The sequence below is a fragment of the Bombus vosnesenskii genome, unplaced genomic scaffold (assembly GCF_011952255.1).
Source record: "Bombus vosnesenskii isolate JDL3184/JDL3185 unplaced genomic scaffold, Bvos_JDL3184-5_v1.1 scf7180000013274, whole genome shotgun sequence".
Lineage (NCBI taxonomy): Eukaryota > Metazoa > Arthropoda > Insecta > Hymenoptera > Apidae > Bombus > Bombus vosnesenskii.
Window position 1 is genome coordinate 1538900 of NW_022882932.1, and position 26161 is coordinate 1565060.

The 26161-nt window shown below is 29.4% G+C and overlaps 4 protein-coding genes across 10 annotated transcripts in view; 3 read left to right on the top strand and 1 right to left on the bottom strand.

The window, feature by feature from the left end:
* The first annotated feature begins 33 nt into the window (after positions 1-33).
* LOC117231831 (GPN-loop GTPase 2) lies at positions 34-2049 on the top strand. 2 transcript variants are annotated; one of them, XM_033490671.1, is made up of 8 exons: positions 34-188; positions 270-348; positions 474-581; positions 658-956; positions 1035-1240; positions 1314-1428; positions 1507-1702; positions 1790-2047. In XM_033490671.1, the coding sequence occupies exons 4-8, from the start codon at positions 830-832 to the stop codon at positions 2025-2027; spliced, it is 882 nt and encodes a 293-aa protein (XP_033346562.1). In that variant the 5' UTR covers positions 34-188; positions 270-348; positions 474-581; positions 658-829; the 3' UTR covers positions 2028-2047. The 2 variants fall into 2 exon arrangements, with proteins under 2 accessions (XP_033346562.1, XP_033346563.1); XM_033490672.1 differs by having other exon boundaries at positions 35-188; positions 658-950; positions 1790-2049.
* Positions 2050-2058: 9 nt separating this feature from the next.
* Positions 2059-5285, bottom strand: LOC117231829 (trafficking protein particle complex subunit 13). Of its 2 annotated transcripts, XM_033490668.1 has the most exons (10): positions 4977-5283; positions 4661-4829; positions 4377-4461; positions 4147-4274; positions 3955-4078; positions 3783-3879; positions 3484-3710; positions 3321-3421; positions 3072-3219; positions 2059-2261 (listed from the first exon to the last, which is right to left on the bottom strand). In XM_033490668.1, the coding sequence occupies exons 1-10, from the start codon at positions 5017-5019 to the stop codon at positions 2169-2171; spliced, it is 1215 nt and encodes a 404-aa protein (XP_033346559.1). In that variant the 5' UTR covers positions 5020-5283; the 3' UTR covers positions 2059-2168. The 2 variants fall into 2 exon arrangements, with proteins under 2 accessions (XP_033346559.1, XP_033346558.1); XM_033490667.1 differs by lacking the exon at positions 2059-2261 and having other exon boundaries at positions 2633-3219; positions 4977-5285.
* Positions 5286-5431: 146 nt separating this feature from the next.
* On the top strand, positions 5432-9240 carry LOC117231849 (tectonic-3-like). Its single transcript, XM_033490695.1, has 8 exons — positions 5432-6004; positions 6081-6341; positions 6418-6593; positions 6672-7034; positions 7125-7358; positions 7436-7595; positions 7681-7877; positions 7959-9240. Exons 1-8 carry the CDS (start codon positions 5917-5919, stop codon positions 9042-9044), a joined length of 2565 nt encoding a protein of 854 aa, XP_033346586.1. The 5' UTR covers positions 5432-5916; the 3' UTR covers positions 9045-9240.
* Positions 9241-10550: 1310 nt separating this feature from the next.
* The window catches only part of LOC117231814 (rho guanine nucleotide exchange factor 11), a 34036-nt gene continuing 18425 nt past the window's right edge, over positions 10551-26161 (top strand). For 2 of the 5 annotated variants that reach the window (XR_004493026.1, XM_033490636.1), the window contains exons 1-16: positions 10551-10975; positions 15179-15414; positions 16486-16535; positions 16758-16815; positions 21261-21499; positions 21610-21831; positions 22459-22707; positions 23376-23657; positions 23731-23820; positions 23917-24030; positions 24118-24216; positions 24296-24388; positions 24461-24654; positions 24745-25034; positions 25149-25325; positions 25492-25545. Coding sequence is in view for 4 of the 5 variants with exons in the window: in XM_033490636.1 (XP_033346527.1) it covers positions 15243-15414; positions 16486-16535; positions 16758-16815; positions 21261-21499; positions 21610-21831; positions 22459-22707; positions 23376-23657; positions 23731-23820; positions 23917-24030; positions 24118-24216; positions 24296-24388; positions 24461-24654; positions 24745-25034; positions 25149-25325; positions 25492-25545 (2383 nt within the window). In the remaining variant the exon portion in view is untranslated. Of the gene's footprint in view, positions 10976-15178; positions 15415-16485; positions 16536-16757; positions 16816-19853; positions 20075-21260; positions 21500-21609; positions 21832-22458; positions 22708-23375; positions 23658-23730; positions 23821-23916; positions 24031-24117; positions 24217-24295; positions 24389-24460; positions 24655-24744; positions 25035-25148; positions 25326-25491; positions 25546-26161 lie in introns of those variants that run through there. The other 3 variants (XM_033490637.1, XM_033490639.1, XM_033490638.1) reach the window with 3 other exon arrangements.

Consider the following 26161-nt stretch of genomic DNA (forward strand, 5'->3'; position numbering starts at 1 on the left):
ATTATTTCATATTAGGCTTTTGTTATCATAACATTATAATGTAACTTGAAGAAAATTACTATAATATTACCAGTGTAGACAACACTTACTATAATTTTAAAATGTACTAGAGACATATAGTGCTAATTGAGCGATTATTTTGTATGAAATTAATGGAAATTATTTAACATGTTTTTAATATAATATAGGTATGTTTTATTCGTTAAATTATGTTTATATTAGTACTATAAATTTTATACATTTTTTAATACTTGTAATTTAAATTGCAGATAACCTAGCAAATATGAAAAATCATTCTTGTGTAGTTACTCACGGTCATCATACTGATATTGCTTTGAAGATTTATAGGTAATAGAATAAAGAATATATTCATTTTTGTTTTCATAATTTGTATTTGTTTTAGATAAAAATTATAGATTTAAACTGCTTAAGAATACTTTTTTAAATCAATAACTATTTATATTTGTTTTTAGTAACCGCATATTATTAATCATAACACATTTTAAAAAATTTGGATCACTGATAGCGATAAGCCGTGGATCTTCATTCAATCAGTATAATAATAGTATATATTCTACCAAGTAAATAATATTATTATTATGTAACGTATCTATAGTTACAAATTATTTTAACATTAAATGATAACATTGATTTTAGAGTATTGTTTGGGAAAGATGATGTTGAACTTGTAGCAGCTGCCCGATATATAGCAGAGCAAATTAATGTAGATAAACCATTATTAATTTCAATATCTTTAAAGGATTATGAACCAGATACTTTAAAACCTATAGTTGCAGCTATAAATGATATGAAAGTGTGAGAACCAAATATGAGTTTAATATTTGGTCAATTAGTTATTGGCCCACCTGGGAGTGGAAAAACTACATATTGTTATGCTATGGCCAAATTTTTGGAGAAGCTTGGAAGAAAAGTAGCTGTTATTAATATTGGTAAAAGCTAATAGTATTTTAATGATTAATAGTAATTGAAACCTTATATTTGTGTATTTAAACAAACATACTATTATGTTACAGATCCTGCAAATGAAAACATGCAATATACACCAACAGTAGATATATCTGAATTAATTAAACATGAGGAAGTAATGTCACACTATGGACTTGGTCCAAACGGAGCACTGGTGTACTGTATGGAATTTTTAGAAGCTAATATAAAATGGTTAATTACAAAAGTTTTAAATTTGAAAGATCATTATCTTATATTTGATTGCCCAGGGCAGGTTTGTATTTATATACATACATAAATATTGTACTACTAAGATAATTACATATTGTATTCATGTTTATTAATAGGTTGAGTTATATACACATCACAATTCAGTTAGTGTAATTGCCGAAAAATTAGGACAAAATTTAGTAAGATTATGTAGTGTGCACCTTGTTGATTCTCATCATTGCAGCGATGCTGGTAATTTCTATATATAGTACACCATAATTTGACAGACTTGTAATTAAAAAAGATATTATATAACTTTTTTTATTATAGGTAAATACTTATCTTCTTTAATTCTTTGCACAACAACTATGTTAAAATTAGGTTTACCTCATGTTAATGTGATGACCAAATTTGATGAAATGAAAAAATTTAGTCACTGCCTAGATTTTAATATAGATTTCTATACAGAAGTGTTGGATTTGAACTATTTGCTAGATAAATTGGATGAAGGCCCTTTTACATCAAAGTAAGATTTTCTATTAAATTTTATTATTTTTAATAAATTTCTATGAATCAATCCAAGTATAAAATTTGAAATATTTTACATTTATAGATACAAAAAATTAAATGCAGCATTTGTATCACTCATAGAAGATTATAGTCTTGTTAGCTTTATACCATTAGATATTTCTAATCAAACATTGTTATTACAAGTAAAAAATGCAGTGGATAAGGCTAACGGTTATATTTTTGGCGGTAACGAACCTCAAGATGTTCAAACTTTACTTGCTTGTGCTGTAGGAGCAATGAGTGAAACTGAGAAAATGTCTACAATAGATGCTTATTTTTAAGGAATTTATTTTATAAAAATCATTGTCCTTATTTTTTTCCTTTCCATATTTGTATTCCTTAATATATTAATAAACGTCTATTTATTTAGTAAAATATATTAGGTTAATGAACGTAATTTTACTAACTACTTAACCTTTTGACTAGTCTATTTGGCTAACAAATATTTGTGCCAAGTCATCATAATCATATACCCTCTTCAAAAATGTATCCGTTAATTTTAATCCCGAAATTGTCTAAAGTATATATAATAGTATTAAATAATATGCTGAAATATTTATAGACATGCGTTACGAAAAGTAGTACGTTCCATTTGTCTTACGAAGACAATTTTCTTTGGATTCTGTGACCACGAAAAGCAGCGCGTTTCAATTGTAAATCGAAAGGTAACATGTTCTTATTTATAGCGACAAAGAATAACTTGTATTGTTTTTCCGCTATAAAAACTACCACGTTTCAGTAGTTGTCGTGAAAAACAACATGTTCCACTTGTAGCTGTTAAAAATATTATGTTAAATAGGTTGTCTAACATTCTACTATAAGAATAAAAAGGTAAATGGTTCTTTTAAGTGAAATAAATGTCTTTAGTAAAATAAGTAGAACTTAATCAAATATAAACAAACTAATTTATTTAATTAATAATATTACTATAACATTGAATACATTCCCTTAGAATAAGACCTTTTAAGCACTAATGCTGATAAATTTTTAATAATTGAATTTTAGTATCTTATACATTTTATAATCTATATTCTATAATATCCTACTTTGAGACGTACCGTTTCAAAATTTTCATTTACGTACCTTTTTTTTTTGAATCTTCGTAGGACAAATAAAACCTGCCACTCTTCGCCGCAATGTTCGAAATATGATATTGCTCGTGGTGTACTGTGAATCGTGCTCCTTATCGTGATTAATGTTAAACATGCTAGTTATTGATGGAAATGATGAAACGTGCTAGTCTTCATAAGACAAACGAAATGTACTACTTTCCGTAACGCACATCGTAACGTAACATCATTATAATGTTTATACAAAATACTTACTATTATACCACTACGTAAGGGAATTAAACATAAAGGAATATCTATCGAAACACCAGGTTTCAATGTTCCTATGATTGTATTAGATATTCCACACCATGCTATAGAGTTACTTGATTCCAAACTTAACATTAAATCCATGCTTCTTTCACTAATGGTAATAATATAAATATTTTAATCAGTACAACTATTAGAATTTAGAACTATTTTTCTTCTCTGTATCATATATATGTACATGATATAAATACTTACGACGTATTTATTATATGACAATTGAAATTCACTGATTGTTCAAGGTAAACTGTGACAGGAATATTTTTCATTGTAACTCGTATATCACCAAATTCAGGTGCCTAAAATTAGGTAAAGGATTACAAATATGATATATTTATGAATGAAATGATAAACTACAAACCATTCTTTGTAATTGACTTGTTTGTAATCTTCCTCTTTCCCCCAAGTTACTTCTCCAAACAATATCTAACTTTCCAATGTTTGTTGCATTATGCATCATTTTTGGATCTTTTAATAAACTCAATTGTGGTTTTAAACAATATAAATATTGTCTACTACAATCGGTATCTAATATATTAACTAATCCATAAATAGATTCTCCCTTTTCATTTGTATTTAACGTTGATACTAGAAATATAATAATTATCATACAAATTCAGGTTCATAATCATCTAAACCAATCATTTTAAGTGAACCCACCAGTAAATAAATGAGATGATTCAAGCGAAACCTTTTCTAAACAAATTGGGCCAGCTGTGAGATTCTGTATTTGAGCTTCCAGATATACTTCATCTGACTTCAAAAAGATTATACATATCATTTTAATCAATTAAATATTACTATTATAAAAAAATTATTACCATAATATTACCTCTGCATTGTAAAATTTTGTTTTAACATCTAATGGTTTTACCACTTGAAATTTAAAATACTTTCTAAATGATTGTGCAGTGCTACTTAAATTTCCTGGGGTGTAAGTTACTTCACACACTAATCTGGAAAAGTATACATTGATTAATTATTTACTCAACACATATTACAATTTTAATGGCTGGCCTCTTACATATGTGTGCCTATTTCTTTTACTTCGTGGTGTATGACTTCATCAACTGTATTGTCAGGTGCTAAATCTTTCATTTCTCCACTATTACCACAAAGAGATATATTCTGTGTGCTTGTTTGTAAATCTGCCTACAATATGAAATATATTATCATTTATAAGTTTTATATGACACATAGCATACATACAGTTATTATATCTTATTGACTAATTTATTTGTACAATTAACTTACTTTAACAGTAACATTCTTTGCGATCTGATTGCTGCCATTATGTACACAAAGATAACTTGAAAATATTTCACCTAAATAAATGTTACTGAAAGAATATACATACATAAAATTTCAACATAAATTATTTTTTGTGAAATTATATTTAAGTAAAATAATCATATACATATATTATTACATTGTATAATTATCATTGTTCATATATGAAATATGGATAATTAATTACAAATTACGTAGCTCAAAAGCTCAAAATAAATTTTAATTATGATATATAATCATGTACATACCCAAAACTTTGCGGTAATACCATAAACTGTCCTACTGCAAGGGTTTCCATTCCTTGTAATGCAGTACAATCATTCTTAAGCTCATTATTTAAAGTATTACCAGGAAGATCTGTTGAATCACAAGTAATAACTACTGGACTTGCAAGCGTAGGTCGTGTTAACCTCATTACTAAAAATGGTAAAAAATAAAGATACAATTATTAGTGCTATATGTAGTATACATATTGCTATACGATAGTCTTAGTCAATATATCAAAATAAACAATATGTTTTGTTTTCTTTTAATTTAAAACGACATCAAAATCGTTTTTATTACCTTTCAATTCTAGTAGATGTTCACTTTTTGGTTTAGTTTCCATTTAGATTGTGAAAGATAAATAGCAGAGATGTTTACAAAAATAAATCTTTATTAATGTCAAATGAGAATAGAGCTATCACTAAATGTCACTTAGAAAATACATATAACCTACGCCTGTGATACATAATACACATAACATTCAATTCGATTCGATTTATCAAATCGATAGTTTAACAAAAAGCATTAGATTATCTTTAAAAATAGTATTGTAGAAGCATTCTGCTAATTTTCTTGATTTTTGTTTTTTAAATTAAAAAATAGTTATAAGTATTATAATTGTAGAAATCTGGGAGAAACATGAAAGAAAACGATACAATACTTTCGATTTTACAAAATGTTTATAAAAGATATCTGTAATAAAAATTAATACAATCTATAATATATGATAAAATGTTTAAATATTAAATATACTACATTTAACATTATAGGACTTTACAGCATGTATAACATTGAAAAAAATAAAATTGAAAATTTTATGATGCACTATATAATTAAAACTTGACAAGAGGGCGCACTTATATGATGCACCGCACACCGCAACCTGAATGTGTCAACAAATGTATCATAATACATTTGTAATTCAAAGATTGAATGATCATTTATTTATTTTCAATTGTTTGAATAAGATATGTGTATGTATAATAGTATCACATATATTTCTTTAATTTGTTATTTGAACTAGTATTTTCAACTTCTCATTCGTAATCCTTATGTTCTGGAGATAAAGAAAAGAATGTATTGATCAGAAATACGATAACGAACAATGATTACATACTAACAAAACTTTTGTTACAAAATATGTGTACTACATCATACAAGCGTGGTATGTTTAAAGCCACATATGACACCAATTTATTAATTCATTACAATATGTAATAAAATGAAATGATCTTATGGAATGGCTGAATTGCATATAATTGGTCAAATATCGTCCGCAAAAGATTTTACACAAACACGACTTTTATGCAAGTGGAGTTTTCACGCCGGTAATGGAATCATTATCTTATAAAACGTTTATTATTATTTATTATCATATACTTGATAATTTTATTTTTTTCATAGGTAGTGGATGGAAAATTTTAGATGGTTGTGAAGAGGGACAAACTCAAGAAAGTTGTGATCTATATACAAATAAGCCAGTTTGGGACCATCCCATAGATGTACACTATACAACACAAACTCTTCAAAATTCACCAAAACTTTTGTTACAGATATTTCATAGAGATACACATGGAAGAGTATTATTTGGGTCGTATGGTGTTTGTAATATCCCTTTATCTCCTGGATTGCATTCAATAAAGTGTCATACGTGGAAACCAATTGGTAGGTTGAATATTTTTTAATGAAATTTTATTAATACCTTGTTATATTTCATGTTTATTTTGTTCCTGATATATAGGTAATTGGAAAGATAGACTAAGAGATAAGTTTTTGGGGATAACTTTACAATTGAAATCACCAAGTGTTTTAGTTAATTCCTTGGATAGATTTGAGTTACTTACAGAAAGTATGGGTACAGTCAAAATTGAATTGCATATAATTGCACGACATTTTGAAAAATATGGATGTCATGTATGAATGTACATTATTTCAATATATCGTATAGTTAAAGAACATGGAATAGGAATTTATTCGTCAATAAATATATCCTAAATTATAAAGCATATAGAAACAAAAGTCAACATGTTTACAACAAAATTTATGTTAATGGTTTTATACCTTATATTAAATGAATCAATATATGCAAAGAAACTTGAAGAAATATTTACATGTATGAATGAAACAGAATGTGATGAACTAATAGAAAAGGACATTTTAGAAGAAACTTCAACTACTGCTGAAAATATTTATAACACAACTAATAACATTATCAGTAGTTCTATGTATCCAACGCAAAGTCCAAAAATTCAAATAATACCAACAACAGAGATGCCTCATAAAATACAGTTCAATAATGAATTCAAAAACCAAAGTGTATATAAAATGCATTCTGATATATGTGAATGTGATTTAACAGTAAATTTTTGTTTTTTAATACCTTATACAATTTTGGATTAAACACGTAATTTTTTTAAGTTAATTTAAAATTTTTTGTTTATATAATAGATATCATCTTGTGACATTAATTGCTGTTGTGACAAAGATTGTAACAGCTTCCATTTTACTGTGTTTTCGTACTGTGAAAGTCATCAACCAGAATTATTTGATAAACGTTATTGTTATAATAGAAATTTTATACAACGAAATAATACTCCATTTATACTTGAAAAATTGGCAAATAATCTCTTTTGTATTTTATATGATAATCTTCCACCTACTTATGATATTAACAATAAATTGGTAAGATTAGTATGTATACATGTCAAATTACATTTAACTATAAAATTATAATTTTTATTTTACCTTATTTTATATAGGATATAAAAACCGAAAAAGATTTAAGGAAAGCAATAAATTCAAATAGACCGACGTGGAAATGGGAAGACCAATTACATGTACCTGGATATAATACTTTTAGTCATTATCAAGATGATGGTGTTATATGGATAGTATATAATAATTATATTCAACCTTTTGGTATATATAACGTTATTTTTATTAGTATATTAAAATCTTATTAAATTAATATTTCTTTATCAATATCCCTTTTTTATAAATTTAGAAATACTACAATCTGGATTTACTCCATTGTGTTCTTTTAAGAAAACTTTAAAATATCTTCATGGTTGGAAAGATCAGTGTTTGCAAACTGAATTAATTAACACAAATAAGTTTTTATTTCCTATGGCATTTAATAATTTTACAGTTATAGTATCTCCTCATTTATTAAATGAAACATATATTCAAGTATTGGATCAGGTATATAAAAGATAGTAACTATTTCTAAAAAGTTATATATCCAATAAAAAAGTTAATAACATTGAAATTTATAATTTCCAGGTTTGCCCCCAAAATGTATGTTTATCTTTAACTAGTTATTATTGTAAACATTATTGGAAATCTTGTAGCAATAATACTGTATTAGGATCATGTTCCAATGGAAAGTGTTATAACATTGTAACAGGTGTAAAGTACTTGATTGTTCACAATGGCTCTATGGGAATTAATAATGTTGACGTATATTTTAACATAGGTAATGTTTCTCGACATTTTTATCAACAATTTGAAGTAACTTATGAATGGGCAGAATTGGATAAAGAGAAAAGCTTCTTTCTGAGTGGTAATCCTGGTTATATTATTGGAAGGCCGTTAATTATTGGCACCTTAAAAATAAATAAGACTAATAAGGTGGAAACTAGATACATCAATTTTAATAAAACTAGTAGTTTTTTGACATTACCTATAGCTACAAAAGCTGGCGAATGTAATAAAATCGATAGGTATACTCTTACCTTTGGAGAAGATATTAAGCTAAAGTGCTCTGTATTTATACACACTAATAATTTTAATACAATGTCTTGTATAAAGTTACAAAATCTTACTATGCATTTTTTAATGAAAGATTCTCTATTTAATGTTACACAAACAGACCAGTACAATATTTATGTTGCAAAGACAGGCAATTTTTCCAGCAATGATATCACTGATTGGACACAAATTTTACTGGATAGGATACCACAAAATGTTACAGTAGCACAGGTTGTTAATGGTCGTTTATATTGTTCAGGACTAATAACATCTGTACATTTAAACATTTTATATTCTGCTTTAAAAAAATCCGAGACATTAAACAATTACATTATAGTAGGGATTGGTATTAAATTTTCTGCAGAATTCAATATGTCTTGGTCTAAGTGTTTATACGAAAACTGTTCAGATATACTTAAAACAGACATTATTAGTTATGTTACATTTCATGATATATCGAAGCCATCAAAGTATTACTTTGCAGGAGGACCTAACTTAGATATTACTTTGCCATATGATTTTTTTTACCCTTTTTTGAGTAGTTCAACCTGTATTAAGTCAAGTATCTTTTTAATCAGTATAATATCAACTGTAGCTTTGCACAATTTATCTTACTGATCTTAATCATTAAAGTATATATTACATTTTTGTACTTAGGATACATATTTATTTACTATAATATTAAAAGTGTGATTTTGTACAATTTATCTTATTGATTTCAAAATCTCAATGATTACACCAATTTGTTATCAAAATGTATGTTTTATCAAAGTACATAAACACATATTACAATTTAAATTATGCACATGGGATAGAATAAAAGTAATTTTACATTTGTAAATAAAAGAAGGAGAAATCGTATAAAATACTAAAACTGCTATTTTATGATACATTTAATTTGTTTTACTCATGAAACAATGTGTGTTTAAAATAAATAAATGGAAAATGCTTTGTAATAGCTTGTTTCATTCCCCTAGTAATAGAAAATATACATATATTTATATTTTTTAATTTTTAATATTTTGTTATCGCCGATGTAATTAAAAAATTTTTTTCTGGATCTATTGTTCCTGAATCAAAATCTTTTCTGTTTTGTATTCAAATGTATGACGTTGTTAACTAAGTCCTGCGAATCACTCGTAGATGCTGATAGGCTATAGTAGTTTATATTTCGCGCCGATTTTGTCCCGTTTCTCGAAAATTAGCCATTTCCGTTTTTCAAAAAGAAAAGTTTTTGAGTTGCATTATCACATGAGACGAAAAGTGGATACATTATTACAAACGAAGTTATTTGGATGCAAATATACTTCATATATTCCAAGATACAACATCCACGATCATAAAGTAGTTTCCTGTCTACCGTAGAATGGAAAAAGTGTAATTTATTATGAATATTTGATGCTTGGTAAAACATTCAAAGCTGCACTTTGCAGTCACCAATTGATGAAAAGAAAATGAAAGAAGAAACGTTTTTCTATTGTTACTGGTGTCAAAGCGGTCAGAAGTAATGTTGCAGCCTGATAATGCTGGATTGCACGTTATTAAAACCACCTCTGAAACTATATCAAAGTCGGGATGAGTTCTTTCTCACCTTGCTTACTCCTCAGTTAGTGTACCTTTGGACAACTACCTGTTTCAATTAATGCAATTTGAAAGTGTAGCTCATCAAAAATGACCATGAAGTGAAGAATTGAACTGATAATTTTTTCACATCCAAGGAATAAGCATTTTTCTATTGTGGAAATAAGAAAAGGTAATAAAAGCTAGAGATCATTATTTCAATTGAGAAAAAATATTTTAATAAATATTTTCCGGTAAGAAATCTGCAAAGTTTAGTCAACGATTTAATAACATTTATCTTTATCTATGTGCATATTATTACAGATACATTATCCAATGATTCAGTAATATTTTAGAATAATATTAAATGATTGGTTAAAAACTGCATCAAACGCATTTCAAAAGAATCATCATAATATGAAAGAAAATTCACTAATGTAACGTTAACCAATGCGAGTCGTCCGTTTAAATCGTTCGCCAATCAAACTTGGTTTGTCTCTTCTCTAAAATCTTGCCACTATAAACTTGGTACGAGCTATATGTCTATGGTACGAGCTCCTGCAGCTGTCGTGTTGCACTATGGGACGTTGGGTTGTGCTTCGCTCCAATACAAGATGGCTGACACTTGTTAGTAGTGTATTTTCGTTTTATCGAATGTGTATTTTATAAAAAAATCAGTGCCTTCGTATTCACGTATGGTGCGTGCATGTTTGTACAACTAGTACAGAAGTGCTCTTTCTTTTTTTACCAAATAGTTCCCTTATCATGTATTATCAAGAGATATCAAAATGTGCCGTGAAAGTGCTAGAGGCAGAATAATTACCCGTCACCAGCCATATTCATATGTGTTCTTTTGTTATGACAATTGTGATATAATTCTTGTGGAATATAGTGCCAAGGTGAAGTGATATCTCGCTTTGTTGCGCTTCTATTCCGTCACTAGTGTTTTGTACAAGATTCGTTCCACTACAAAATAGATTAAATGAAAGGTATGTATGTATTTGCTCTATCTTCGGTACGCCTATTCACGAGATATTCTTGAAACCGTATATTCGTGTATTTTCTCTTTTTTCGATTGTCTTTTTCTATAGCTCCTTGTGCTTACAAAGTATAAGAACCGACTGACCTATTAACCTGTTATATCGATTAACATGATGTCATATATGGTTTCTTAGCTTTTCTTTGACATATTCTTTCAATTTTAGTTGCTGTCATTGTTTTATAATTTCTTAGAATCGTATAATTTCCAATTGGCGGCCCTTTAACGATCGTCAATGACTGTTGCAATGTATTATTGAAATAAACCCTCGATTTTTAACATTGCTTTAATATAATTCTTATCCGCGTAATTCTATTGTTTACGATACCTCGACATAAAAAGTCTTACAGTTCAGGGACGAGAATAAGCAAACTAAATATGGCAGTAACATTAGTAATGAAATTTAATCATAGTGCGTTGTTAGAAGAAAAATATTTCGGTTTAATTTGATGTCTTATGGAACTTTGTTTATTTTATCCTCAACATGATTTTTGACAGGAATAAATATATAGAAAATTTTGGAATCAGCATTTTCTGTTTATTCTACTTAAATTAAATATAATGATATATATACTAACTTTAATATTGCATTTTATGCAAATGTTTTCACTTCTTTGAGGAGTAATATTTCGTTTATAATATATAGACGACATTTAAGAAAGAAATATTTTATATTAAATTTTTATAAGTACCAAAAAAAAAACAACAAAATTTATCACAAATTAAATATTTACTATAATCGTTCGTAACGAAAAAGTGATTTAATAAGTTGGTGATCTTGATAGTAACAATGGTTAACAAGAAAAAAAGTTGTTCAGAACGTCATTACTGCGTACGATTCGTTCAAAATTCGTCGTAAGAGGATTCGGCTCATGTTTTGCACAAAACATGTGTGTAAATTACCAATATGATATCGAAGTTACTACTAAACCGACCTTACGATAAATTGATGTGATGTATCACCAAGTTTAAATAAAAAATTGAAAATTTTCGATGACTATATTTGCTATTTATGACGAATACTTTTAATATATACTACGATATAATATAATTTAATAAGTAATTTATAAGATTTTTATTCCTCGGTTTTTATCTGTCATGGTAATTTTAATTATATGGTGATTTTATGGTAATTTCCTATGCGACTATTACAAAAAAAAGTAATTTTCGTTTCTCGCACTCATAACTCATAACTCATTGTAATTATTTTGAAATATTATTTTTAAACTCTATATAATATTCTATATTATATTCTAAGTTCTTGTTTTATTATCATAGCTTATTATTTATTAACGTAATATTTGATTTTTTAAAATTTAAATTATGGTGTATAATATCACATAATTTACGACCAACTCAATTAAATTACGAGTTGTAATAATTGCAGTTACTTTCTTTAATGAGGTATAAAATTATTTACAGATTACCATAAGTTCCATTAGATATTTAGAAGAATTTGTGGGCAAAAGAATAAAATCGCGTTGAAATGTTCTCGTCCTTAATTTAAACTAGGCATCGAGTGCATTAACTACTTTGAACACTATGTTATATTACGGTATATCACTTATAAAGAATTAATTATCATTTAATTTTCAGTAATGTTATACCGTTTCATACTTAGGCATTTATAGAAAACCTTTTTTCTTTTTAGTCGGATGTGCTTTAAACATTTTTTTATTATTTTACATAATGATCGATATCGTGGAACAAAAACAAAAAATAAAAAGCTTTTTTCTGAAAATGTAACGAGAAAATTCACGAAATCAAATATAAAATAATTTTCATGCTAATGAAATCAATTTGCTTACTTTTAGCATGATAATAATATTTGCCGGAGCAATAAAGAAATTATTTGCACAAAAAATCTACTTCGTCAGTAAAGAAGCAATTATTATTCTATTGTTTACGTTCTATTAAACTAGCTTCAGTAGCTATAATAATCGAACTATAAAGGAGCATAATATGAAAATTTATGCTCAACTATCTTATTAATGAGAACTGACAAATCATTAAATTTTCAAAACTGTATTTATGGTATCATTGAGTTATTTGTTTATTAGAAGTTAATTAATTACACGCATTTTCTGTCAAAGGAAACGATACGATTCTCGCGTATATAAACTGAAATGTCGTATACAGTTTTATTTTATTTGTCTTCACTGGACAAATTTCAGTGGGACGTGTTCTTAAAATATTTCAGTCGGATAAGGGTTAAATATGCATCTAGTAGGCCAGTCTTGTGCTATTTTAAGAATAACAAGTATATAATAACATCGAATATGTCCTGATGTGATTATCGATCTTCTATAGGAAAACAATTTTTTATCGAAAAAGAAAAAATGGATAAAGTATTGGATTCTAGAGATTTATCTGTAAGAATACAAGTGTAATAAACATCTCGATATAAAAGTTCTCTTTTAAAGAATTACGATGTGCACAAAGCGAATCGTTAACTCTTTCTAATCGTGCTTCACCAATGATTCGATAAGTTTTTATAGTCATAACTATATAATTATCATAGTTATTAGAATCTTCTAGAATTATTATTTATATGGGACAGTTAATAATAAATCTGAATAGATTGTCTTTACTGCTGAAAGTATGAATAAATCTTGTAAAAGTTGAGTACTTCTTAGAAGACACGTCTTCTACATACGACACTTTTATATGTAATAAATATTATGTAGAAATTTAATTCTTTGATTGTTTTTTTTTTTTTTAAATAAGATAAACAGAGAAGATATTTTTTTAATAAGATTTTATTGAGCGCGTTAGTTATTTCTAAAAAGCATCTTATATTACTAAAGAATTAAATAACGATTCATTTTTTCAATTTTACATTGTTCCATTAACAAGAGTTCTTAAGAGGTTTCATTACTTTAGGTTTTATTATATGACAATTAATTGAAAATCGTAAAACACATAAATTCGGGATATTTATGGATGACGCAGTAATAATAATAATTAAACAGGGACGTAAAATATATATGATTATAAGCTCGTGAAAGTACACAGCAACGATAGACATAATCCCGTTGATAAGGGGACATGATTATTTATTAGCTTCGTACGCCGTAAATGATCAAATATCCTGCATTCGTTAAGGAGCAATTACTCTTCAAAATATAACAGTTGTTTTAATTCAGATACATACCCTCATTTTAAATCATGATCTGTTAATTAAATCAAAATATTTTGTATTCGACAAATTTAATTGTATTTTAGATAATTTTACAGATTTTATTCAATTTGTTTGTAAATCAGTAGAATAAATTTATAGAATTTTATATATTAGATAATTTCCATATTTTATCGATTTTGCATTGAGGTAATGTTGCAAGTGAAAAAGATTACGATCCAATGATTACGTAACTTCCGTAGAAAGAATTAAGTTCAAAGAGCAGATTTTCGGACTTGAAAAAATTCTGGTGGAAAGAAAATTTTGTTACATGTTAAATTATTAAACACTGAAAGTTTCCTTTTATTGTTTTCTCCAAAAAATCTTAATTTTCAAATAGTCGACTATCTACAATATTTATTAATCTTATGTGATAGTAAATCTTATTTGTTATTTTAATTTCGTCCATCCAATATTTAAGGATAGAATATTAATTATCACTATAACATATACAAAATTCTTTTTATCATTCTTCTAAAGCCAATATCAACATTAATAGTTCTATTCACTTAAAATCCATCTCTGTAATATTACATTTGTCGTGACTTAACATTCTATTTCTGTAATATTACGTATGTAACTGGATTGCATATATATACAATCTCTTATTATTAATACAAAACTATCATTTTTCCAGAAAATCTTCTTTATTACATTTCTATAAACATTTATATAACGAACTAAAAAAAATATTGTCGCATCTTGCTAGAATGAAGTGAACTCTTAAGGGGTTAAAAACACGATAAAACTCGTATTCCTACCTCTGCTGTTTAAAAGGGTCTACGAAATCGATGTTTCCCATCAACTGTATTTTCTCCCTACTTTTCTGCTCTTCGCGCAGAAGCTTTATTTTTCTCGTAGCAATTGTTCGAGTCGCAGAAAGAAAGAGAATAATTGAAAAAAAAGCAATAGTTTATCGAATGACGATTATTCGACTTTCGGAAAGTTGTTAATATTATTTCATTTTGGTTGCAGGTCATACAGTCGTGCTGCAGCTGGGGCAGAGGTGAGGGGAGGCCAGGCGGAGATCGAAGAAGGGATGAATGGAACGGCGGCGTTGCGACGCAGCGTCGGGGGTGGCGGAGGCGCCGCCGGGGGTGGAACCGTCGAACCAGCACCCGTTGCCACCCTCGTCGTCTACAAGGACGAGGCCGGATACGGGATGAAAGTCTCCGGTGATAACCCTGTCTATGTTCAATCTGTGAAGGAAGGTGTGTTGTTGGAGTTTTAACATTCGCATATAGTCAGTTTTTCGTTTTTAAAAAAGAACAGTTTAGAAATATGTTAATACATTGGATTATAATAATCATGATAGAATCGATTTCACTGGTGGCTTTAACAAAAGGGTTTAGGGATATGATATTACATATGTTGATCGAAATAGATGGTGGAAATTATACTGGCAGAATATATTGAGTATTTTTAGTGAATATTTTAAATAATGATGTGCAAGATATGAACCAGTGGAGCTATTATTATAATATACTGGATTTATATTATTTATTATATTTTGTTGCGAAAATTTTAATAAATTATGCAAATTTAATTTGGTTTGAATATTAGAGCGAATTTAGTGTCCTTAATTTTGTTATTATGTTTCAGGTATTTTGTTGAAACTTATAATTTACTGTTTAAAAAAGTAGTCGTTCTTATTGTTCAGAACAACGTATTATCATCTTCTTTTAATTACATTTAATTTATTAATTGTATTTATTTAATTGTAACAGTAAGTTCACACAATACTGATGTTACAAGTTAGAGTGTATTAATAATACAAGCGCTACTACTACTTAGTATGATACTAATTGTCCTGAGTAATATAAAGTGATGACATTTCATCGAGTTATATTCAGATACTTAACACATTTACCACTAAAATTAATTTATTTAATTAATGGGATGTAAAACAATTTAGGCTACGTTTAAACCAACATTGTAATGTATGTTTTCACGATAAAAATTTTATCTTTTAAGAAATACTATCAATTTATTTACAAATAACATAATATAAAATCTGTGCCAATTTTTATATAAAGAATTTTTTTTCAATGCACGAAATTTATAATGGTTCACATACAAAATTATTTTTGCATCATGTCTGTATTTGTATCAGAAAATGATTCAATCTTTATTCCAAATATTGTCTGCAAATTGTAAAAAGTGATAGAAGTTAAGGTATAATTTTGGTTAAGGAAATGGTTATTAAATTGTTCGCAAATTTTTCTAATACTTAAATGTCTCGATAAGGAAAAGAGTTAAAAGCAAACAATGATATATTGTAGGCGGTGCAGCCGCGAGAGCTGGCCTTCACGCGGGCGACAAAATCATCAAGGTGAGCCTATTTCGAATTTACGTTATCACAAAGTAACACTAACTAAGATATTTCCAGTGAAATTATCGAGCGAATGTAAATTATGAATCAAAATATTTATTTTTGAAAATTTAAACGATCAATAAACGCGTACCATGTGTGAATTTAAATTACTTGCGTCTATAAAATGTGTATTTGCTGCGATATATTTTCACTATTTATAACCATGATTGGTATTTCCAGGTTAACGGCGTGAATGTAATGCAGTCCACGCATACGGATGTTGTACAGCTCATAAAGTGTAAGTTTACATACTTTCTTTCTTTTCTACGACCTCTTTTTTGTTCTTTCTCTTTTATTTCCAAGACATGGGTACGTTATTTGGCAGCGAAACGGAATAAATGTTTCTCTGTGAAGAGACCGACATATTATAGAATCGGACACTATCTAAATGTTAAAACGTTTCAAAGTACTTTTCATTATCAATAGCGGAAAGTATCAATTCCGTTATAGAGAGATTATAGAAAGATCTCGGTTTTGTACCAAATGATATTCATTATCTTTTATTGTTTAATATAATCAAAATTTGATCGCTTAATATTTTATTAATAACAATATTATTCCCTATTCTAGTTTTCCTTTATATACTCACGAATACAAAGGGGAAGAACATTTTTTCTCCATGATAGGATTTTCCCGTCGATTGAGCATTTTTACGTAGTCAGTCTAGTAAACTTGTAATATAAACACACATGGGGTAGTTCATACTTTCTAAGGTATTCTTATGTGTCGTTGATCATCACAAGGGGTGCGTATAATTCAATCTAGCTTAGTATAGGCCAGGCCATTGACCTGTATTTTATAAAAGTAGATAAAGTACTTAGGTATTATGTTTTAAAAGAATTATCTTCAAAGTAACAAATTGAGATAGAAGAGTAAAATGGTTAATTATTTTTAGATAATAAAAGCATCTTGTATTTAGAATATTAGTTAGATATTAAAAGAAAGAAATGAAGAAATTGAATAAATCGTTGTATATCTAATAGAACTATAATTGATATCTTATTGATATAAATGATTCTCTGAACAAGATTAAACTGCAATTTAATTTTATTCAATTACATTACGATTCATTTATTCTAGATCTCACAAAACTCTGTTCAATTAAGCGAAATCGAGGAAAAGTAGAGTCAAACCTCATATTGCTTTTCAATGTTTTTTGTTTTTCCATACTCAAACTGGTGCTTGATCAAAACCTGTCGGGGTATATATGCCTGGAAAGCTTTTATCGAAATTGATCCGTAAAGCTCATCGATTTGAGCGGGCAATGCAATTTAATTTGAAGCTGTATCACAGACATTGCGTAAAAAAAGAAGGAAGCGCGGAGGCTTGCGAAAGGAAGTTCATTCTACGTGTAGTTAGGATAATCAACGTTTGAGTATGCGAAACTCCATCGAGCAATCTGTCTCTGTCTTTCCTATAAATTAAAGCAAGTATCTAGAGAGATATGTCAAGTGCAGTGACGCATGACCAACGTTTATATATTACAAAAAATCGAAAAAGAAGAGTCAAGTTTGTTTGTTGTATTTGAAAAAAGAGACATTTATAAAGATCACGAATGATTGTCGGTGATTTTATCTTGGATATACCGACGTCAACGAAGCTTCTGTGGCGACGTTTCCAGTGATGTAAGCATGCGAGTTTATAGCGGTGACGGTTGGTTCATAGAGTCTATCTTCCTCCTCCTAACAATTCAGGTACAACACAATGACTATAAACGTGTCTTTTCCATCGTAGTTTTAACTGTGCTGTAATTCCACAAAATTCTATTACGTTTCAGGCATAACGCGTGAACAAAATGAAACGAGAGTTGTTTCAGGTTGCGTTATTCCCTCTTATTTTATCACGTTGCGATTAGTTCCTTGAGATACTGAAGTAAAATAAATTTCTTTGTGTAGAAAGCAAATAGTTTTCCTTTTATGTCGTGTTCATTTGTATATTTGTATTCACTCTGTAGTCATTATTGCTAGCTAATAATTCAAAAGTAAAATAAATAATTAGAGAGTTGTAAAAGAGTTTGTAACATGTAAAAGATTTCGAAACCGGATGCAATATGTCGCGTAATCTAACACTTTTTGAATGTGAGATGGTGTTGTGTATCCAAATCTAATAACTTTCCAAAGTACGCTAACTGTCCTACTTAATCATTTCATAAGGCAGCAACTCTTACACGTATTCAGATTTCGCTAGACTCATGAATATTTAAAATCGATCCAATACAAACATTTTTTAACAAATACAATAAAAATCTCATTTGCATACCAAATCATAACAGTATACCAAAGTTTGTGAAGTTTTTCCTTGTAATAAACGCACTTCTAAAGATGTATCGGTAAAATAATTTGGATTTGGAAATTAGAAAACTTGCAGATGTTCAGCGTGAGAATTACCGAGAACAAACAGGGTATAGACTAGTATGAGTATTTTAACGGGAATTAACCGTGTTAGAACGTTTTACTGGTTGAAGTAACTTTTGTCTTGTGAAAATAAATAAAGATAGTTTTATGAGGAATGGCGTTCATGTGCAGAATACGAGAAGATCCTTAACTGACCGTTAAATCACTGCCATTTACAGCTGAGTCAATCTTTCCTTCGGGATTTTCCAAATCATTATGCTAATTTGTATGACGTTTCAAGTACTCAATCATACAAAAAAATGGAAAGAAAGGTCATCTTAATTTTACCAGATATAAAGTTTATATAAAGTTTCAGGAAAATTCTAATCTTTTAAGAAGAAAATCCAATCCTGTATCATAAGCTTTTTTTTTTATTTTATAAATTAAAGTTCTTTGGTTAAGAAATTTGATTATTAGGTGTAAAAGGAAATTATGTGCTTCCTTATCGTAAACAAAACGTATCTTCATTCATAAAAATTGAAATGTTTTCTATAAAAAATTGTCTAAAAAAATAATTGAAACTAAAAATAACTACAGCAATACCTTGTAATAAAAGACAAAAAGTAAACTTTGCTGAAAAACAAAACACACACGTAGGAGATTTCCATTGTTACGATAGGAAAACATCCGTAGATCTATTTCCTAGTAATTCCCAGTTATCGAGATTTTTACGTTGCAGAAACGAATTATAGTATTAAAGTGGGTTTACCGAGGTGTTATAGCATATAGTCAAATGACGAGATCTGGTCATATATCGAGGATTAGTCGTGTACGCGCGTGTAAACATAAGAATCTCGTCATTCATATTAATACACGTACCTGGGGCCAAGTTTCTCGGTACGAATGTCTTTACTGCTCCACGTATCGCCTCGGTCATCGCCAATCGTTTTACGCAGTTTTGCAGACGACACGGCTCTCGATGCGCGTGATATCTCTCCGTGAAACTGTACATCCTCGAATCGCTGATACCAAAATTTCATTGAAAGATCGATTTACCGGTTCGAACGTGTTTGTTCTCGTCGACGTTGTGTATCTATATGAAGACGCGAACCACGTATGACCTCAGGCAAGCTTGGAAGAAAGCTCGTGCGAAAGCGTACTCTGGTATTTTCAGCTTCTTCTGAAACGTTTACGTTCATGTTCGCAATTATGTAATTTTACCGTTAGGACACGGATTATTGTTCTTTGGAATTTTACTTATTTCTCGTACGATCATTTGTGATTCCTTCGTATCAGAGAAACACGAAATTGCATCCGTTACAAGCTGTGTAAAGTTGCAGGTTCCTCGAGTAATATATATATTCTCTGAATCCATAAAAATGCAAATATTTGGCAAGTTGTGCATATTTTCGGAGTGCTTGTTTAGGCAACAACTTTGAGGAAGAGATACCACGATACACTCGCGTTTTCGAAATCCAAGCTGTTGTTGCGGATTTGTATATCGGATTTGAGATTTTGATTATCGGTTTTGTTAATTAATTTTCTGATACGGATATGCATTTCCAGAATTAGAAAAATATAATGACGTCATACGTCTCAGCTGAGCGTAGGAATGAGTCATTGACGGCGTAAGCAGAGACTAGATTTGTAGTTAGTTCTATATAAACATTCTATTCATGATAAATGTATTCTGTTTACATTTTTATTCGCTATTACAATTTTTTTTGTCTGATAAGAGATCTAGGAATTCTTTTATACTCTGCTTGGATAAGTAGTTTTAGGTCTATCGAAAATTTGTCATCGATAAATTTTAACAGTTTAATCCTTTACAAAGTATATATATACTCATTGAAGAATATTTTAATTATAGCCACGACCAAGATTACTTTCAATTCTTTGCTTACAAGTTTGCTATATGACTTTACGATTTCTTAATGAACATTTGGTTGTCGCAATATCGTATACACAACCTGTACTTTCCAGATTACTTATCAGATATTGCGTATCAACGATCGCATGATCGTTTATTAAATACATACAAATAATTAAAAAACAAAACACGCAATTTACATTAAACATAAAGGCATGTCAAAACCTTAAAATCAGTACAGTACAATATTACTGATGATTTCAATTGACAAATTTTCGTAATTACGTAGTATTTAGTGTACACAGATTATCCATAGAAAACATTTAATAGTCGAGAGGAATCTAAATTCTTGTGAAAGAAAATACAAGTACTGACTGTTCGAGCAAGTCTCAAAAGAAAGGTGGAGGGTCAAACGCGGGGGAAGGACCGGCGGAGGTATGCGAAAGGTGACTAATCATCGTCCTTGAACCCTTGTTGCAGCTTCGACGCAGGTGGTACTGACGGTACAGCAGAAGCCAGTTGCAACGAATAGCGCGACAACGACGGCCACAGGGCTGCAAGTTGGTTTGGCGGGTGGACACCAGCGACCAGTTAGTTTATCAGCCGGTACCACGATGGTATCACCCTCGCAACCGGCAACTTCCTTACTCAGGGCGTCGACTGCTCCAGCGACCGGTGCACCGTGTAACGCACGTATTACAGGACCTCAACCCGTTGATGTAAGTCGATATTTTTTGCTTTATTTACGAAGGGATTTATGAATTGGATTCAATAACTTTTTAATATAATAAAAGTATAATATAATACAAATCCTTTTCTTATATTTTAGCATGAGAAAAAACGGCAATTGGAAACTCAGCGCGTTCATACATTCCAGCTTATGTTGGAGAAAGAACAAAGTTACGTTGATAAGCTTCGCAGCGAACTCGCGAAAGCTAGTACTGGTAGTAGTAATGTTAATGTTGTAGCACGACAAACAGAACTAGCGGGCGCCGAAAGGAGGGTACGCACTCTGCAGGACCAACTAGCTGCTATTACAACCAATGAACAGGTATGGTTTTTTAATCTTATGGTATGCTTTAATAATATGTTCAAGTTACTTTGAAAATTTCTAATTATTGCATTAATATCCTGCATTAATTTTATACCAGTAAACTATAATTGTTCATTGTTCATACATATATTACATCATAAATATTATGTTATTATTCATAATCTTATTCATAAAGACGTGAATTCGTTTTAACGCTTACATTCATTAACATTTCTTATGTCCCTATATATTTTATTGTGTCTTGCTTTTATGTCAGTGTTTGACAGTCCCAGTTTATGTTATTCAGTGTATTAAATAGTTGCTCGGCATGATATTATTGAGATGTTTATTTTTATGAATGGAAAGCATAATGACGAGAGTATGAATATAAGTTTAATCATTGATTATTATAGTAGTTCGGTAATCTTTGATATATTTATTAATAGCTTACAGTATATTATGATAAACAACAAGAAATAACAAAGCCTATGTTCTGCTTTTATACATATATTTTTTGAGCTGTATAGATACAACTTTTATACAATGTGTGCTTGTATTACAATTGAAATTTTCAAATGCAGCCATATAGGGATGTATTTAAGCTTTTGCTAACTTTATCTAACCAGCTTTTGTTGTGTCTTACAGCTTTGCTCGTTGGTAACAAACACCTCGTGTTCCCCGGGTTATTATTCACCCTTAAGTAGTAGCAGTGGTGATGTACCACCGCCTCTACCATCTCGTAAATCCTTGTCCATGCAAAGCCTGTCTCCGCCACCATTGCCTCCCAGACCTCCGCCTACTACAAATACGCACCACGTAGCCCAGTTGGAGCTGGAGCGTCATCTGTTGACTCATTTAACGCCCTCAACCACCAGTCATGGCATACCTAACTCTGTAAGTAGTTTAATCGCTAAGTCATTAAATAAATAATTTATATCAATGTATGCATGGTAAAAGAGAAGTACCACAGAATCACAATGTGAATACCTTTAACAGATATTTATATATTGGATAATTTATACTTTTATATTTTAAAATATATTTTATAAATATCATTCCTATTAAATTTCATATCATTTAATACATCTATCACAATTATGTTAAATAATAATCAAGTACCTATGTTATAATAATACTTTGTTTTGCTTCTTTTGCAAATACCTTATGTGTAGTTCCATCAAAAACTTATGACAAATATTACATTTCAGAAACTGTGCTTGTTTATTGAAGTGTTGCTTGAGTAATATATTTTACTAAGTAATGTATTTTAAGTATGTTTGTGATATGTACTGAAATATACTTTATGTGATCTAAGAAAAATTTATGGTTATGCAGTATGTACCTTTAAACATTGTCTGTTAAGTATATGTTTTATTTCGTTTACTGTGATTGCAGTGTTTAGCAATTCTTATGGTGTGTGGTATGAAACGCATATAGTACAATTTTATAGTATTTCTGCATAATGAATCACTCAATATTCTAGTTTATTCTTGTATTTAATTTACTGATATAATGTTCTGATTATCTATTATTTAATAAATAAGTATTTAATTTCCTTATAGCTTTCACAGGGTGCAAATTTGGGTTCCTCAAATTCACTTAATAAACATCAACGAACGAAATCCAGTCCAGAACAATTGGGAACAACAACTATTTCTCCATCAGAAGCTAGTAGACGTTTAATAGCATCAGAGTCAATGAATGATCTTTCTCCTCCAAGGCATGTAAGGCATAGTGACATTGATATAGATGAATTACCTCATATCACTCCTCCAGGAACTCCACCTCCACCATATCCAGTTGCTAGTCCAGGAAACGATACCTCCAGTTCTACTATTAACGATGTAAGTTTTTAATCAAAAAGCTGAGTTCCTTAAATAATCTGTGATACTTACCAATGTATTTTTCCTTCTTTAGACAATATTAAATGAAGGCATTCCTGGACTGCCAATATTACAGCAGCCAATTATGTCAATGGAAGACGATGATATGAGTGATCAAGAAGTTGTGAGTTTTATAAATTTTATATATAGTTCTTTGTTTTTAATTTTAAATGAAATCATTTATATGGATTCATAATTGCTATGTTAATTGTCGTTGTAGGGACAGTTAGAAGACCATGGACCATTCAAATCTTTGTCTCGATTATGGGGACATCATGCACACCTTGCTGTATTTATTAATTATGTTTTGTCAAACAGCGATCCCTCCAGTCTGGTAAGTATTATATCATATATAGTGGTGATGTCTTCGAATATTGAATTTTATTATCCAAAGTCAGTTTAAATTATTATATTATTTTAGTTGTTCTACTTAGTAACGGATCTGTACAAAGAAGGCAATGCAAAAGAAATGAGGAAGTGGGCATATGAAATTCATTCTAGTTTTTTAGTACCTGGTGCAGTAAGTAATTTGAAAAAGATATCTTTTTTCTCTTGAATATATGGGGATCATATTTAACTCAAAACCGTTTTATATATAGCCTCTCCGTCTGCATAATGTAGACGAAAATGTAGCACATGAAATAGACGACGTTCTTTTAAAGGAATCTGATAAGGAAGAGATTCTACGAAAAGTATGTGTTATGCAAAAGTATATACGCATCGTTTGCCGAATATGATTATATAAAATATTGTATTCTTGGCAGATATTTTGGAAAGCTCGTACACGTGCAAAAGAAGAGCTAAACGAGCAACTTGCAGACTTTCAACAAAAGAGAACTGCTGGATTAGGTACGTTATTTGGTCCAAGCGACGCTCAGTTGGATGAAAGTGCATCTGATAAGGCGCGAGAAACAAAAATCATAGAAACATACCTCTTACCCAAAATGGAGCCTTATTTGTAAGTTCATTAACAAAAAAATATACATAGTTTTAATTCTTAACATATCATGGCATATAGCGTTACATTATTATTTATATAATGTTTCAGAGAAGATATTGAAAAAGAACACGTAGATTTGCGACAATTCACAACAGCAGCTGGTTTGGCAACAATATTAACAAAAATTTTTCAAGTTCGACCAGTATCGCTTGATCGAGTACCTACTTTTGTCGCAAAAGATAAGTCAAATCTCAAAGCCCGCCTGCTTACAGGAAAAACAAGAAAAATGACAATCAGAGGTCATCATTTTGTAGCTCATCAATACTTTACTATTACTTATTGTAATCATTGTCAACTTATCATTGGTGGAATTGGACCTCAAGGATATTTATGTAGTGGTGTGTAAATTTATATAGATATTACTAAATTAAAAATTAGAAAATATAAATTTGAGATCACGTGTGAATATCGACACAATTAAAAATTGAAGCAACTTTTCCATTTTGTTACAGATTGTTCTCTAAGTGTTCATCGTCAATGTGTTCGAGTAGTAGAAGAAAATTGTCCTGGACCATTGGTTAGAAAGGAAAGAGGCAATGATCGTATAAGCAAATTGATGGAGCGTATCAGGCCTGAAAGGAAACCACCATCATCACACCATCATCATCCTCAAAATCACATGTTTCATGGTAAATAATTCGAATTTTACATTACACTCTATGACAGAAATATTTGTTGTACTGCTTCCCTTCTATGTACACGTATATCGTAAATAAATGTACAAATGTGAATTTTGTAGGCTTCTTTGTCTTTTAATAGTTTGTTTTTATAATATAGGATATTTTATTGTTACAGACAAGATTAAAAGGAACGAGGAAGATACTGGTACATTGACTGATGGTGAAAATGGTAAGTTTGCTACTTGCATTAAACTATTAAATGAAATAATATTAGAAAAATATACTTTTAACTGCAGCAATCGTATAAAACAATGGAGTTTGTAACTACATACGCCGTTGCGTTAACGTTATGATTTATTGTTTAATCATTTATTGTTTGTTGTTTACAAAGTTTTATAGCTATATTTTGTTCCAATCAAAGGAAATAAATTTTGATATTTTATATCTCGTAGTATACAATAACATATTTATTGCTTTATTTTTAAATATATGATAATATACTAAAATTTTTTAAATCTCATGATAGTCAAATATATTAATTCATGGAAAATCGACAATAAATCTTTTTTTTTTCATATTATATATAAAATAAGAATACGTCTATATTAATTAGTTCATTCGTTACATAGCGTGATAACTTACCAAATGCTATTAATTTTAGTGTATTTCTCAGAACAAATCTATATTTTGCACCGCACACGATGCACCATAAATAATTTTGTGCTGACAAATACAAATATACGTACTTTGTTCAGAGTGACAAAGTACAAGTAAATTCAACTTTTCGTTAAACATACATTTTCCACGACGATAATATCTATATCAATTCGCAATGTTTTGTTGTA